This window comes from Pan troglodytes, chromosome 21, assembly GCF_028858775.2.
Source record: "Pan troglodytes isolate AG18354 chromosome 21, NHGRI_mPanTro3-v2.0_pri, whole genome shotgun sequence".
NCBI classification, from domain to species: Eukaryota; Metazoa; Chordata; class Mammalia; order Primates; family Hominidae; genus Pan; species Pan troglodytes.
The window spans coordinates 41,586,679-41,603,694 of record NC_072419.2 but is presented as its reverse complement, the minus strand read 5'-3'; the positions used below and the strand labels follow the sequence as shown (position 1 = coordinate 41,603,694).

The 17,016-nt window shown below is 42.7% G+C and overlaps 1 protein-coding gene across 4 annotated transcripts in view; it reads left to right on the top strand.

Annotated features, from left to right (window-relative positions):
- Positions 1 to 17,016, top strand: part of UQCC1 (ubiquinol-cytochrome c reductase complex assembly factor 1) — a 108,012-nt gene that overhangs the window by 42,772 nt on the left and 48,224 nt on the right. For all 4 annotated transcript variants that reach the window (XM_009437000.4, XM_009436999.4, NM_001280459.1 and 1 more), the window contains 1 exon segment: positions 2,768 to 2,825. In XM_009437000.4, coding sequence (XP_009435275.1) covers positions 2,768 to 2,825 — 58 coding nt within the window.

The window sequence follows — 17,016 nt, the reverse complement described above, 5'->3', positions numbered from 1 at the left end:
TTTAAATGCATTTCATTGAACTAAAGAATCTGCTGTATTTTTGCATAGTTCACAGTCAACAGTCAATGGTGTTACTTTTTAGGGCTTTACCCTGTGGGTTTCTGTTCTGACACCATTGTGTATAGGGACTCAATCATACACCAGCACTTTTCCCACCCTCAGCCCTGAGGTGACCCCAGAAGGGGAAATGGTGACCCAAGTCCAGCTGCTGGCCTGTCTGTCTGTCTGTGCTTTCCAGCCCAAGAACTGATTCCCTCTCTGAGAAAATTGGAAAGGCTCCTGGAGGCTGCTGAGAAGCTTTGATGTAGAGGTAGCAATTGAACAGATTGTCCTTTAGAAGCAGCCAAATTTCATTTTCCAGATTGAAAGACAGACTTCCAAGAAAATTTTTCTTTTTAATGTTTTGTTCTAGCATCCAAAAAAGACCCAACTTCAGATCCGGGCTTCAGAGTTTCTCAGGGCTATTCTTGTCTAGGTGGAGGGTGGTTGGCCCATTCTCAGATGGCATGTGTCTTAATAGCTGTATGGCTGGCCAGGCCAGCCTTCAGCTCCCTCCTGCTGGGCTCTGAGAGGAAGTCGACTTGACAGCTGCTAGGCACCTCCCAGTAAGCTCACCAAAGTATTTTGGTGTCACTTTGTGACAGACTTGGATTCAAACTGCAGCCCTGCCACTAGCTTGTTAATATTGTGGCTGCCCACAAGTTACTTAGTTTGAGTCTGTTTCCTCATCTCTAAAATGAGGATTATAATGCTTCCCTCCAGGGTTAAAGTGAGGATTGAGTGAGATAATGTATTGACATGGCTTGCAGTAGATCTGGTATGCAGATGGGCCCTTAGTGAGTTAGTTTCTGATAGTGGTATTAGAGAGGCTGTTAGAGCAGGATTAAGAACACAGTGTTTGGAATCAAGTAGATCTGAATTTGATCTCAGGTGTCTCTTTTCATAGCTGTATGACCTTGAACAGCAATTGTCTTGGTCTCTCTGAGTCAGTTTTCTTACCTGTCAATTTGGGATAATATCAATGCCTACCTCAGGGTTATTGGGAGGATTCATTGAGCTCATGGATGTAAAGAACCCAGTAGAACATCTGGCACATAGTAAGCCTGCAGTGAATTACAGCTCTTTATTATTGGTGATGTTAATGTACCTCATGGGGGTCCGGGCCTATGTGTTACCTCCTAGTGACCCCTCTTTGTTATCATTTAGTACATCATGTACCTTGATGGTTGCTGAAAAGCAGAGGATAGCGCTTCTTTCTTGAGTCATTGCCCCAAAGGACAGATTCTACCATAAGGGCCCAAATTCCCCACTTATTCTCTTTTTGCATCTTCCTCTTGCTCTGGCTTTTCTCCCTGTTATGTAATAAGGCGGGCACATTCAGTGGGAGACCCCTCATCCAGCAGGAGGCTTTTCTTAGCTGAGTGAGAATTGAGAGGCTTTGATGTCTGAGCACAGAACTAATTTGTGGGATCTGAAACCAAGGAGAAGCCCTTCCCAGTTTTGTCATTTCTGGGGGGTGATGAACAGCCTTTCAGTAAGTACAATATGCTTTCTTATTCAGCTGCAGCTCCCTAGAGCCCTGATTTTTTTCGCCTGATCTTTTCTTTTTCTTTTTTCTTATTTTTGAGACAGGGTCTTGCTGTGTCACTCAGGCATGAGTACAGTTAAATGATCTTGGCTCACTGTAACCTCTACCTCCCTGGCTCAAGTGATCCTTCCACCTCAGCCTCCCAAGTAACTGGGACTATAGGTGCATGCCACCATGCCTAGCTAATGTTTGTAGTTTTTTGTAGAGATGGGGTCTCACTATGTTTCCCAGGCTGGTCTCAAACTCCTGGGCTCAAGCAATCCACCCACCTCAGCCTCCCTAAGTGCTGGGATTACAAGTGTGAGCCACTGCACCCAGCTCCTGGTCATTTCTTTTGGGCAAATCATTTAGCACACCCATATCCATAGCACATTGGGTACCTTAGAGAAAGAAGACAGGAAAAGGATACTAGAAAGACTTAAGCTTCTCAGTGGAGCCCAACTGAAAAAAGTAAGGGAGTGTTTGCCTAGCTTTTCAGAATTCAAGCCCATGGAGGGAAAATACTGTAGAATCACACGGAAGCTGGAAGGAACCATAGAAATCATCTAGGCCACATTCTGCAAAGTGAGAAAACCAAGACTCAAAGGGGAGAAGTGATTTGTCCAAGGCCACATAACAAGCTGGTAACAGGGCTGGAACTAGAAGGCTGGTGGTCTGACTAAATTCAATGGGTTGTTTTTTTGTTTGTTTGTTTGTTTTTTAGACAGAGTCTCACTCTATTGCCCAGGCTGGAGTGCAGTGGCACGATCTTGGCTCACTGCAACCTCCGCCTCCCAGGTTCAAGTACTTCTCCTGCCACAGCCTCTTCAGTAGCTGGGATTACAGGCACCCACCACCACGCCTGGTTAATTTTTGTATTTTTAGTAGAGATGGGGTTTCGCCATGTTGGCCAGGCTGGTCTTGATCTCCTGACCTGAGGTGATCTGCCCACCTCGGCCTCCCAAAGTGCTGGAATTACAGGCATGAGCCACCGCATCCATCCTTTTTTTTTCTTTTACTCCTGGCGTGCTATGATTCAAAGTTCTTTTATCCTGTGGTCTCGCCCTATTGTTCTACTGGACTTTTCTGCAATAGCATAATCAGAGAGCACCATAAGTGCCGTGCCTGCCAATATTTAATATATGGTCAATATGCTTCCTTTAAACCCTCACATACTTATACCTTATTGTTATTTTCTAGGGTGTCAGATGCCTGATACATTCAATTCATGGTTTCTTATAACCCTACTCCACGTCTGGTAAGTGAGCAATTTAAATGAAGTCACCAAATGTATTTTTTTAAACACTGCTGACTTGTAAGGTATAGCCTTCAGCAGGGCTGATTATATGAAATGGCAGTTGTTCAGGTGTTAAAAACTGTTCCTTTCATTTTAATAACTGGTGTCTTGAAGCACATTTTTATTAAAGGTCAAAGCATAAGCCCAGAAGGAAACTAATATTTGTAGGATTTTTTCAGAGAACACCTAACCCAGTGAACAATGCTATCAGTATCTCTTAACAGACTCTATGAGCTTGGATGGAAAGTTTTCTCTCCCTTGGCTGTTTTAGGAAAGTTCACATTTACGTAAAAGTGGTTTGAATTGTGAGAATCCGTGGTCATTTTCATTGCTGGTCATCAGAAACCTATAACAAATTATAGCACTGACATTTACGCCTGTACCTCTAAAATGTGCATACAAGTTAGCTTCATGCCAGGTTTGTTGCATGTAAAAATATTTAACACCTTAAACAGTATATTTTTTCTTCAGCTGTGAAATAAGTAGCCAAAAAAAATCAATTTTTCATCTAATGTTACACAGTATTAAAGGTCAGAAGGATATAGGAGAGTCGTTGAAGTCAGGGGCTGGGGAATGTATTTATTGAACTGCCAGATCTTGGGAAAGTAAATTCTGGAGAACTAAGTTTACTACTTTGACCATAGTGAGTATCTGAGGAACATGGGAATGGCTGCCCTGTCAAAAGGACCCTTGTTTGAGACTGCCTTCAGCTGAGCCTTTGCATCATACAACTGACTACTATATACTTTTTGGTTTTGATCACCTCTGAAATGTTTCTTCCTCTGTACTCACACAGTTACACTGAGTTTGGCTTAGGGGCCTAAGGTGGCAGTTTATTTTATGCTTTTTTTTTTTTTTTTTAGACATAGTCTCACTGTGCTGCCTAGGCTGAAGTGCAGTGGTGCAGTTGTGGCTCACTACAACCTCCGTCTCCCAGGTTCAAGTGATTCTTGTGCCTCAGCCCTCCGAGTAGCTGGGATTACAGGAGCCCACCACCACGCCCAGATGATTTTTTTGTATTTTTAGTAGAGACAGGGTTTCACCATCTTGGCCAGGCTGGTCTCAATCTCCTGACCTCAAGTGATCCACCTACCTCGGCTTCCCAAAGTGCTGAGATTACAGGCGTGAGCCACCGTGCCCAGCCTATGCTATCTTTTTCTAAGCAGTAGTTTATTAAGTGCACACCATATCCTGGGCACTTTGTGGGAACTAGGGAATAGTTCTCAAGAAGCTCACAGTCTAGTGAGGGAGATAAGATGTGTAAAATGGTCAATTATAAATCAGAATGCCTAAGTTATATAATAAATATGAGTAAGAAGTACTTATAGGATCACAAAGGAAGCTGCAACTATCAAAACCCTTATACTTCTACCTGTTAGTTCTTTGAAATGTGCCACGCATCAGGTAGCTTAAAAGGCACACTGCCATCTTGTTGTCTGAATGGTGAAGGGTAAGGCATAGCGTTCAGGGAAGGAAGCTGCATATATTGAAGGGAAAAAGTGCTTTTTTAGGAGAGGAGGACTGTAGAGGTGGCACTGTAAAATTACTCACTGGAAAGGTGGGAGGGTTGCAAGAAGGCTAGGGGAACTCAAAGATAATATTCAGAACCTGTATGAAAGACTCTTTATTGCCCATATAGCTAGAGGTATCAGTGTTAGAGGGAGTGGATGGCAAAATAAAATAAAATATATAATTCCTGTGACCACATCCCAAGGTCAATACCTGACTAACAGCAGCTGGGAGAACCTTGAAACTACTTATAGTTCTTTAAAGTTTCCAAACTGTGCCTGCTTAATCTTCCTTGCTGAGGTTGGTTTAATTTCTGAGGAGTAGGGTGTACCACCCCCAGTTCAATCGAGAGAGGGAAGCTGTCTGCTTCAAATCTATACTTGATTCCCCTTCCACTCTTTCTCTCGCCTAGTTCTGATGATATACAGGTTTTGGTGGAAAGAATCTGTAGCTTTTCAGTTTGAATCAGCACTCTTCTTGAGGACCTCCTATGTGTGCAGGACCATGGGATGTTGGAGAGAAGGGTATGACATGCATTCTTTTCTGGTAATTTCTTTTGGGCAAATCAGATACAGACTCTGTGTCTGTATCTTCAAGAAATGTAAGTCTAATGGAAAACAGACATAAAGCACGATTGCCTATAATGCCTGCCAGTGAAAGAAATGCTGTGCCCAAGACACAGGCAGATGCAGTGGAAGCACAAAGTGGTGTAACTAAATCCAGATTTGGTGATGGGGTGGAGTGTTGGATAAAGAGTGGCTTTGTGGTAGAGGTGACATTTGAGATGCACCACGAAGAGTGACTAGAATTTCTGTCAGAGAAAGGGTGGGCATTTTAGATTGAGGGAATATTAGGAGCAAAAGATAGAATGTGTACAAGAACATGGAGTATTTGAGGGCAGCCAGTTGCCTGATGTGTCTGGGGCAGGTTTATTGAGGAATGTAGTGGAAGGGTCACCAGGAAAGTAGTTAGTTTGGGGCTCAGTTGTGCTGTGATCCTCCAAGACTTGGAGAAGTCTTTCTTCTAATGGAATCGTGCAGGGGCGGGGTGGGCAGGCTGTTAGGAGGAATGATGGATCCACCCCAAGTCTGTGGAGAAGCCATGTTCTATTGGCCCTGCTCTCTTAGCCTGAAGCTCCAGGAGGGTAACCGAAGGATAGCCACATCAAGATTACAGGACTCAGTGGACTTGCTGGAGGCGTAGGGGTTGAAGTACCTCTTGGAGGTGGTAGTGTGGGGTGGGGGAGGAGGCTTAGAAAACAGAAAAATAGAAATAATGCCTCCTCCGCCAAACAAAACCAAAACCAAACAAACTACTAATAAACAAAAATACCCTGGTCGCTGACATTTCAGAAGGTTTGCTTAGGTTCCCAAGGGTAAGGGTTCCCTGTTGACTCTTAGAATAAGGTCAAGATTTCTCACACCCTGTTAGTTCCCTGGAGGAAATGGTGTTTCACTTATCCTGTCTGATTTTTTTAGTTTCACAGTTTTTCTGTGGTTTAGGATTTAGGACTGGGACACCCTCCAGCTCCTAGAGGACCCTTATCAGTTGTATACTCACTTGAGCTTGCAGCTGCAATGACTATGTGTTCATTGTCTTTGCTGAACAAGATTAGTATTGACTGTGGCTGCTGAAAAAATGCTGAGAGAGGCCACTGTCTGCGCTGTCTAGCATCCCACGTGGACTTGATAAAAGCAGGCCTCCTCCCCTATATCCTGTCTTGGCCACTGGCATCATGCCCACACCAGAAACCTGGGAGCCCTCATTTGTCTCTTCTCTCACCCCTTCACCTGCTCAGTCACCTAACTCAAAATTTTTTTGACTCTGACCCATCGTAACAAATGCATGTTACTTTGTGACCAGAATGGACACATGAATCTGATACAGAAGTTCTGTAAAATTTATCCTTATAATGTCAGGTAATCTCTGATATTTTCTTTTCTTTCTTTCTTTTTTTTTTTTTTTTTTTAGTTTTAAGGAACAAGGAGTTTAATAGGCAAGAAAGAAAAGAAAGAAGGGGGAAGGAAGAAAGAAGCAGCTCCCCTGTACAGAGACAGAGGGAGGGAGGCTCCAAGGCCGAGAGAGGGAACCCCTGATATTTTCTATTCCATTTGAATTCATTTTAAACAGACATTGATAATGTCACCCACTAAATTGATTTCACTGAGTTGCAACCAGCAGTACTTGAAAAGTGGTCTTTGGCCTCTAGCTTCCCTATCCCCATTCCACTGGCCTTCTCAGTACAAATGGGGTCAGTACACAAACAGACACACACATACGCACACACATGCACTCACTCCTTAATGTTCTCCATCGTTCTCAGAATAAAATACAAGTTTTGGCCGGGCCCAGTGGCTCACGGTTGTAATCCCAGCACTTTGGGAGGCTGAGGTGGGCAGATCACCTGAGGTTAGGAGTTCAAGACCAGCTTGGCCAACATGGTGAAACCCTGTCTCTAATAAAAATACAAAAAAATTAGCCAAGCATGGTGGCGGGCACCTGTAGTCCCAGCTACTCAGGAGGCTAAAGCATGAGAATCGCTTGAACCTGGCAAGCTGAGGTTGCAGTGACCGAGATGGCGCCACGCACTCCGGCCTAGACGACAGAGCGAGACTTCATCTCAGAAAATAAAATAAAATAAAAGTTTCATATCATGGCATTCACATCTGATCAAATGTGACCTATGGTGCCTTTACTAGTCTCATTTGTTGCTATTCTAGGCACTATTACCATCACTACTCCCTTCTCTGCAAGAAAAAGCAAAACTATGTAGTAGAAATATCAAGTCTTCTGCACAAAGTTTCTTCTGCCTAGAAGGCCCTTCCCCCGCCTCTCCACTTGACAAATTCCTGTTTTTCCTTCAGTATCCAATTCAGGTATTATCTCTGCTTTGAAGCCTTCCCTTCTGGGCAGGGAGATTTATGTAGTTGGAATTTGTGTTGGCATTATAAGTGTTAACAGATTTGTAGAGACTCCCCTTTTCAAATTGTCATGGAGCACTAGTACCTTCTCAATGCAGAAATTAATTTTATAAAATGGAATGGAACAAATAAAATTGGAACATACCTATGATGGAGGTACGATGGAGAGGGAGTAAAATGTAGTCTGTTTTTAAAGATTATTTTAAAGTCAGGTATTTCATAAATACAATTACTACTAGGTGTTTTATGTATATTATCATTTATTTATTTACATACATTATTTCACACATGCTCACAACTACTTTATTCTCATTTTACATATGAGGGATCAGGGGCTTAGAGAAGTCAGAGAACTTTCTCAAAGAAGTAGTTAGAATGTGGTGGAGAGGAAATTCAGGTGCTGGTCTGGCTAACTGAAAGCATTAAGTTGCTTTCCTCTTTAGTAATTATAACTACTAAATTAACTAATTAAATACTTAAATTAATGTTAATTAATACTAAAGTACCTACTTAAACATAGATTCATAAAATTATGGCATTTAGTCTCTTGATTGAAGGTACTGTGTACAGCAGACAAATTTATTTTGTGCCCTCTTAGGGCTTAGGTGAGAAGAGAGACATTAAACAAATCACTAATAAAATACAACTGTGATAGGTGCAATGAGAGGATGTGACAAGGCTATGTGGGAGAAGCTGGGAACCTCATTTAGTTTAGGGGTGGGTCAGTCAGGGAAGGCTTCACTGAAGAGGACATTTACATTGACACCTAAAGGGTGAGTAGAAGTTAGCAAGTGAAAGAGTGGATGAAAAAGCCTTCCAGGTAGAGGGATCTAGTGGTTTTCAAACTTTTTATCAGCAGAGTCCTTTTTAAAAAGGAAATCTTATGCTCAGCCACCATATATGATAAATATGATGAAAGGAGGTGGGAATGACCTGCTTGCTTCACATCTTCACAACATGCCCACTGAAAAAAGACTGTTAAGTAGTTCCATGGAAACTCAGAATGCAGTTTAAAAACTACAGATCTAGTCCAATTCTCTCATTTTGCAAATGGGGAGACAGTTTTGGCAATTTTAAGGAATTGTCTCAGGCCACTTACTCAGTAGTGGCTGACCCGAGACAACTCTGAAGTTAACTATGGTTACCTGCCCCTTCTAAACACTTTGCTTCCTTTCTGATTGTCCTATTTGATGGTCAGGGGATAGGGGTCTCTTCCCCTGAGTATGAACATGTCATATGAGCATAGCAAACATTTACGGATCACCAGCTGTATGATGGGCCCCGTGTTTCTTGGCGCTCACTATCTGTGTCCTGGGAGAGGCCACAGGTAAACCTGAAACTAGCACAGGGTGATGTACAGATTATATTGGATCACGGGGGAAGGGGGTTGCCTGGGGATGGTCAAGGAAAGCAGTTGCCTTGGCCTTCTGGGGGCCAGAACAGACTATATGGGATTGAGGAGTAATTAAGAGGCAAAGAAGTTATTGTAAACTACTTTTCAAGAAGTTTCAAATGAGGGGATGATCGCTTGAGAGAAAAACAGTTCAGAAGGGAAGCATTAATTGTTTTTTATTTTAAAATGGGGAAACACTGGAATGATTTCATAAGCTGAAGGGAAGAAGCCTTTGGGAAAGAAAAGAAGGAATTAAAGTGTGGGGATGGGAAAGGGTTAGAAAGCAGACTGGTGCCAGTCTCAGCGCAGCCAGAGAACTGCACCGGCAGACACTGGCAGCCTCTGCAGAGGCTCTTTAAAACCACCACAGCACTTTTGATGTAGCTGTAGGGCATTCAGGCTTCTGCTGGATTCCAGCAACCCCAGGCCTGCTATACATGGTGAGCCCTGGCCATGTGCACATCCTCTTTTGCCCTCCCCCAGCCAGAGTTGCAGTGTTCAAACACCCACGCTTATAGCTTTCTTGCCCAAACCAAAGGCCTATGCAGCAGCATTTTACCAGCATTGCATACCCTAAGTGCGCTGATACCTGGTACCCAGGGGCTTATTCTTTATAGTGGATCTGACAGGCAAGCCGCAGACCAGGTGTAGCTCTTGGAGGAGGCTCGTTGTCAGGTGAGATGGCTTCAGGAAGTGCCTCACCCAACTTGTCTGTTTGCCCACAGGCTGTCCTGTGGCCCTCATGCTCCCCCCAGAAGGGTTAGGCTTCATAGTGAGGGAGTTTGGGAAACCAGGTGGAGATAGCCATGTACACAGCCCTAGAAAAGGGTCAGCGTGCCAGCTTACAGATCAATAAACTCATTCATTAGCACACTGCTGGGGCTTGAGTGTAGCCATCTAGGCTCTGCTTTCTTGGCCTCAGCTGGTGACAGAGTAAGGGAAACATGCTGTGTGAAAGTCCCCTTTGGGATTCCTTCATAGCAGCCAGAGTGACGAACCTGCCCAAGTGCCTGCTAGTCTTTATTAATTCAAAATCAGATCTACTCTAAGCAGCTTATAAACTATCATGTGGGAGAAACAAGGCCAAAACACAACTGGCATTGTCAGAGTGCCCAAGCAGAGTGAGCGAGACAGGATGCTCAGAGCTGCCAGTACCTGGCAGGAGGTCAGCATCAGGAATAACAAGAATCTTCCCTCCCAGATTTAGGCTGACAGGAGGAAATCATAGCTAGGAAACTCTCCTGTTCCTTTGAACTCTACAGACAGTGTTGTTGCCTTCCGATTTGTCTTATTTAGCAGGAAGAGGTTCTTGGTGCTATCACAGAATGGGAGAAAAAGGGGGAAGCTCAGGCTTCATTCCAGCTTCTTTCTTCTCTACTGTGCAACCTTAAGTTACTTAACCTCTTCAGAGTGTGTTTTCTTTTCTGTGAAACGGGGACAGTTATAATGTCCTGAGAGAGAGAATGAATGTAAATGCATCTTACAGTGACAAGTCTCACATTACAGAACATAGTAAATGGTAGTAATCATTATTATTATTTTCTATAAGGCAGGATTGATAGCTTCAGCCCTTTATTATTTGATATTCCTAGTGAGTGACATTTTCTTCCTTTGTCCCGTCTCCATGCTTGCCTTTTAGAGATATTTGCACGCCAGGTTTGAACACTCCTTTTTTTCTTTACTTTGCTAGCTGGGTTATTTGCCTTTCTTATATGTAAAAGAGATCAGTATTATGTATGAGCCACTGGAATCACTGAGAGACAAGGATAGTACTGTGAAGCTTAAAACCTAAATAATAAATTGTGGGTTTAAGAACATCATCAGGCCAGGCGCGGTGGCTCACGCCTGTAATCCCAGCACTTTGGGAGGCCGAGGCAGGTGGATCACTTGAGGTCGGGAGTTTGAGACCAGCCTGACCAACATGGTGAAACTGTGTCTGTACTAAAAATACAAAAATTGGCTGGGTGTGGTGGTGGGTGCCTGTAATCCCAGCTACTCAGGAAGCTGAGGCAGGAGAATCTCTTGAACCCGGGAGGCAGAGATTGCAGTGAGCCAATATCATGCCACTGCACTCCAGCCTGGGTGACACATCAAACTTGGGAGGAGCAACTTGAGTTTGATCCTAAACAGAGTAGTAGCTTCTGCACAGATTCAGTCTATATTCAGAGTAGGTGCTTAGTAATACTTGTTCAATAAATGATTAGTTAATTAATATAGGAATCTTTTTCATTACAAGATTTTTTTTAAGTTTATTTTGCATTTTTTTTTGTTTCCTGGATACAGATTGGCACACTGATACTTTGCTTTTTTTTTTTTTTTTTTTTTTTTTTGAGACAGAGTCTCTCACTGTTGATGCCAAGGCTGGAGTGCAATGGCACAGTCTCGGCTCACTGCTACCTCTGCCTCCCAAGTTCAAGCGATTCTCCTGCCTCAGCCTCCGGAGTAGCTGGGACCACAGGCACCTGCCACCATGCCCAGCTAATTTTTGTATTTTTAGTAGAGATGAGGTTTCACCAGGTTGGCCAGGCTGGTCTCAAACTCCTGACCTCAGGTGATCCACCCGCCTCGGCCTCCCAAAGTGCTGGGATTACAGGCATGAGCCAGCGCGCCCAGCCTGCATTCTTAAGGGCAGTTTTTATTTATTATGTTTTAGCATGGAAGTGTGTTATCCCCTCCATAATGCCCCCTGCCCTTCTCAATTCCCCCTCGTTTCCAACAGAGGTCTGACATTATGACTTTAAATCAGTGGCAAAATGTAATTTGACCTCTCAATGTTAAATTTAGGCATTTATTATGAGGGTATACACCCATGATGTGAGTTAAAGTGAGCTGTATTGTGAAATAGCTTACTTAATGACTCAACGTTATTGTTATATGGTCAGAGTCTGTGACAGGTGTTGGCTTTGTTTTGCAGTGGGTAGCAGGATCTTCAAGTCTTTTATTTTTATTAACCATTTTGACTTTGTTTTATTTATTTTTCTTTGTTTCTTTTTCTTTTCTTTTTTTTTTTTTTTTTTTTTGAGACAAGGTCTCACTGTGTCTCCCAGGCTGGAGTACAATGGCACTATCATAGCTCACTGCAACCTCCACCTCTGGGGTTCAAGCGATTCTCCTGCCTCAGACTGTAGCTGAGACTACAGTCACGCACCACCGTGCCCCACTAATTTTTTTGAGACGGAGTCTTGCTCTGTTGCCAGGCTGGAGTGCAATGGTGTGAACTCGGCTCACTGCAACCTCCGCCTCCCTGGTTCAAGCCATTCTCCTGCCTCGGCCTCCCAAGCAGCTGGGATTACAGGCATGTGCCACCACGCCCAGCTAATTTTGCATTTTTAGTAGAGATGTGGTTTCACCAGGTTGGTCAAGCTGGTCTTGAACTCCTGACCTCAGGTGATCCGCCTGCCTCAGCCTCCCAAAGTGCTGGGATTACAGGCGTGAGCCACCGCGCCCGGCCTAATTTTTGTATTTTTTATAGAGATGAGGTTTCGTCATGTTGTCCAGGCTGGTCTCGAACTCCGGAGCTCAGGTGATCTGCCTTCCTCGACCTCTCAAAGTGCTGGGATTACAGGCACGAGCCACCGCACCTGGCCTATTTAGTTTTCTTTTACCATTCAACATACTTCAGTCTTTTCTGAATGATTCAGGATGTCCTGATAACTCTTAACTGTATTTTGCCAGACTATTGTCTTTGAGTTGTACCTGTTGAACCTCAATTGCTCTGCTATTTTTTTCGTGTCTCTATTAAATAAATTTTTCATTTCCTCTTTTCCTACTAGGCTGCTTGCAGTTACTCTTGTTATAGGTATGCTTGCCTCCAGTTAGCCAGTCTTTTTTTTTTCCTGATGTGCTATTTCTAATATGATGCTAGTTTTGAAGCTTAAATTACTGTACTTGTGAGGACTGAATGAAAAATAGGGTCAATAGATCCTGGAGGGTTTGTTCTAATCATTAAAGGAGGCAAAAACAACAAAAACCTTCGTAGGACTCTGGGATCAGATTGTCTAGGTTCAGATCTCAGTTTTAGCACTTACTAGGTTTGTATCATTGGGCAAGTTACTTCTCTAAGACTCAATTTTCTCACCTGTGAAATGAGGACAGTAAGGACACAAGTATCAGCTTCATGGAGTTGTTGTAAAAATTAGGAAAAATAATGCATCCAAATCACTTGGCATAGTGCCTGGCACGTAGTTGTGTTAACTGTTAATTATAGCACTTGTCCGTTTTTGCTATTTAAGTTTTTTTTTCTTTCTTTCTTCCTGTTAGTCATTTTTAGAATAGGAAAAATTGCCAGATAAACTAACTGGTTGAATTCAGCGTCAATCAGATGTCACCCTAATAATGGTCAAATAAGTTAGTAGTAATCTAGTATCTCTGGTGTCCAAAAGTTTTCATTGGGGTGTCTGTGGATGAAACACAGAGTTGGAGTTGAGATTTCTTCACTTCCATCCTTCCATTCCAATATCAGATGTAATTTTTTCTTAATGTCTGAGAATAATAGTATGTTGGCCGGGTGTGGTGGCTCACGCCTATAATCCCAGCACTTTGGGAGGCCAAGGCAGGAGGATCACTTGAGCTTATGAGTTTGAGACCAGCCTGGGCAACGTGGCGAAACCCCATCTCATCTCTACAGAAAATACAAAAGTTAGCTGGGCATGGTGGTGCATGCTTGAAGTCCCAGCTACTTGGGAGGCTGAGGTAGAAGGATGGCTTGAGCCCAGGAGGCAGAGGTTGCAGTGAGCTGAGATTATACCACTGCTTTCCAGCCTGGGTGATAGAGCCAGACCTTGTTTCAAAAAAAAAAAAAAAAAAAAAAAAAGATAGTATGTGTAGAATGCTAGCACAAAAGGGAAGATAAAGAAGGTACCATTTATGTAAAAAGAATACACACATACATAAACTTGTGTGTATAGGTTATATGTGGAAGGATTCCTAAGAAACTAGTAGCTGAGGTTGTCTTTGGGAGAGGAACGGGTTGGCAGGGGATGAAGGTAGGAAGGAGACTTGGTTTTTATTACTATGTACATGTATTACCTATTAAAAACAGTTATCAAACAAGAGTAAATTGAATGTGATAGGCTTCAAGGTCAGGTGGCCTAAGAATTGGTATTCAGCTGCTTGTCTGGACATTCCAGGCAGCTGACTGTCTTAAGATTTTGGCCCAGCCTTCAGCTCTGCTTTTCCCTTGAAGAGGATAAACAAAAAAGTCCTTCACAACAGGACTACTTTTCTGTCCTTAACTACCTAGTAAATTCGATTCACAAACTCAGGGAAAGAATTAGGTGAGCATTTAATTAGCTGAATGTGGTACTGGTGATTGGACAGCCCTGTGGATCAGAATCTTATTTTCCCAGTAGAACTCATGGGAATCTTCAGTAACTTCCGGTTGATAGGAAGACTGATTCTTTGCTTTGGTCTTACAACTTTATGTGTAATGAGATTTGCGGTAGAGTTTTATATAGCATTTCTTCACATTACATTGTTCTGTTCAATGTCACTTTGTTATAACAGTGATGAGGAGAAAAATAACAATTCCCATCTGGGGCCACTGCCTGTGTGGAGTTTGCATGTTCTGTCCCTGTCTAGGTGGGTTTTCTCTGGGTCCTCCTGTTTCCTTCCACATCCCAAAGACGTGCACAGAAGGTGAATTGGCATGTCTAAATTGTCCTTATTGGAGTGGGTGTGGGTGTGAGTGTGCCGTGCCATAATGTATGCATAGCTCACATTATTTCAGTGTTTAATATTGGAAGTCTTTTGGGTCTTTATTTAGAAGTTTAGTGATGTTTTTGTGACCAGAAATATACTGTAGTAATATAACTCGTTTATGTCACTTAGCCTATGGTAAAATAGGTTTCGTAAGTTGTTAAGCTTACAGTTACAGTTTCCAAGAATCTATCTGTGATGTTAAATGAAGAGTTACAATATTTAGTGTTCTGCATCAATAAAAGGTCTGTTGAACTTATTGGGTCCAATGTTTTAGGAGTAATGAGAATTTGCCCTCCTTTGGCTGGGCATGGTGGCTCACGCCTGTAATCCCAGCACTTTGGGAGGCCAAGGCGGGCAGATCAAGAGGTCAGGAGATTGAGACCATCCTGGCTAACACTGTGAAACCCCGTCTCTACTAAAAATACAAAAAATTAGCCCGGTGTGGTGGCGGGCACCTATAGTCCCAGCTACTCAGGAGGCTGAGGCAGGAGAATGGCGTGAACCCAGGAGGCGGAGCTTGCAGTGAGCCGAGATCGCATCAGTGCACTCCAGCCTGGGCGACAGAGCAAGACTCTTTCTCAAAACAAAAAAAAAAAAAAGAGAATTTGCCCTCCTTTTATTTTCAGGTGTCAATCCATGTCTTCTAAACTGTTAGTATCAGCAAAATTAGGTACAGGTTATAACAATCTTTGCTGGTTGTATATTTCTCAAAAGGCAGGTATAATCTTTAGTTTATATTTCTGGATCAGAATATTCTGAAAATGATGTTCTATTAAAGTAAATTCAGTCATGTGTTGCTTAATGATGGGGATCTGTCCTGAGAAATGCATCATTAGGTATTTCATTATTGTGTGGGCATCATAGAGTATACTTACACAAACCTCGGTGGTATAGCCTGTTATATACCTAGGATGTATGGTATGAATATGGCTCCTAGGCTATAGACCTATACAACTTATTACTGTTCTGAATACTGTAAGCAGTTATAATGGTAAGTATTTGTGTATCTAAATGTATCTAAACATACAAAAAGTACAGTAAAAACGCAATATAAGAAATAAAAAATGGTATTCTTGTATAAGATATTTACCATAAATAGAGCTTGCAGAACTAGAAGTTGCTCTGGATGAGTCAGATATTACTGTATACTACTGTAGACTTTATAAACACTGTACACTTAAGCTAAGCTAATTTTTTTTTTTTAGACAGGGTCTCACTCTGCCATCCAGGCCAGAATTTAGTGGTACAATCACAACTCAATGCAGCCTTGACCTCCCAGGCTGAAGCAATCCTCCCATATCAGCCTCCTTAGTAGCTGGGACTACAGACGCTTACCACCACATTTGGCTAATTTTTACATTTTTTTGTAGAGGTGGGGTCTTACTTTGTTACCTTGGTTGGTCTTGAACTCTTGGCCTCAAGCAATCCTCCCACCTTGGCCTCCCAAAGTGCTGGGATTACAGGTGTGAGCCACCACACCTGGCCATAGGCTACATTAAATTTATTTTGAAATTTTTTCTTCAATAATAAATTAAACTTAGCTTACTGTAACATTTATACTTTATAAACTTTTTAATTTAAATTTTTTTTTTTTTTTTAGGTAGAGTCTTGCTCTGTTGCCCAGGCTGGAGTACAGTGGCATGATCTCAGCTCACTGAAACCTCCACCTCCGGGTTCAAGTGATTCTCCTGCCTCAGCCTCCTGAGTAGCTGGGACTACAGGCACGCGCCACCACGCCTGGTTAATTTTTGTATTTTTAGTAGAGATAGGGTTTCACCATGTTGGCCAGGCTGGTCTCCTAACCTCAAGTAATCCACCTGCCTCGGCCTCCCAAAGTGCTGGAATTACAGGTGTGAGCCACTGTGCCCAACCTAAAAAAACTTTTTGACTCTGACATTTTAAGCTTAAAGCACACATTATATAGCTTTCTTTATATTGTTATTCTGTAACCTTTTTTCTGTTTTTTTAAATTTTATTCTACTTTTAAAAATTTTGTTAAAAATTAAGACATAGAGCTGGGCGCAGTGGCTCGTGCCTGTATCTTAGCACTTTGGGAGGCCAAGGTAGATCACTTGAGCCCAGGAATTCAAGACCAGCCTGGGCAAGATGGTGAGACCCTGCCTCTACAAAAAAATTTAAAAAATTAGCCGGGCTCAGTGGCGTGCACCCGTAGTCCTAGCTACTTGGGATGCCGAGGCAGGAGGATAGCTTGAGTCCAAGAGTTTGAGGTTACAGTGAGATGTGATTGTATCACAGCACTGCAGTCTGGGTGACAAAGTGAGAACCTGTCTCTGAAAAAAGAACAAAAACCAAACTGTGACACAAACACTCACATTAGCCTAGGCCTCTACCAGGTCAGGATTATCTAGACCAGGTGATAGGAATTTTTCTGCTCCATTATAATCTTATGGGACCACTCTCATATGTGTGGTCTCTTGTTGACCAAAATTGTTATGTGGTACATGACTATAGTCACCAAATTTGTCCTTTTCCAGCCCTGGTGATATTTGTATATTTAATTATAGGATTGAGGCTGGGAAGAAAAGGTTAACTTCTCAGAGACTCATCTGCTGTCAGTGCTAAGGAGCGAATCTTCTTCCAGTAGCTGGCCACTCTCTGCTGAGCAAAG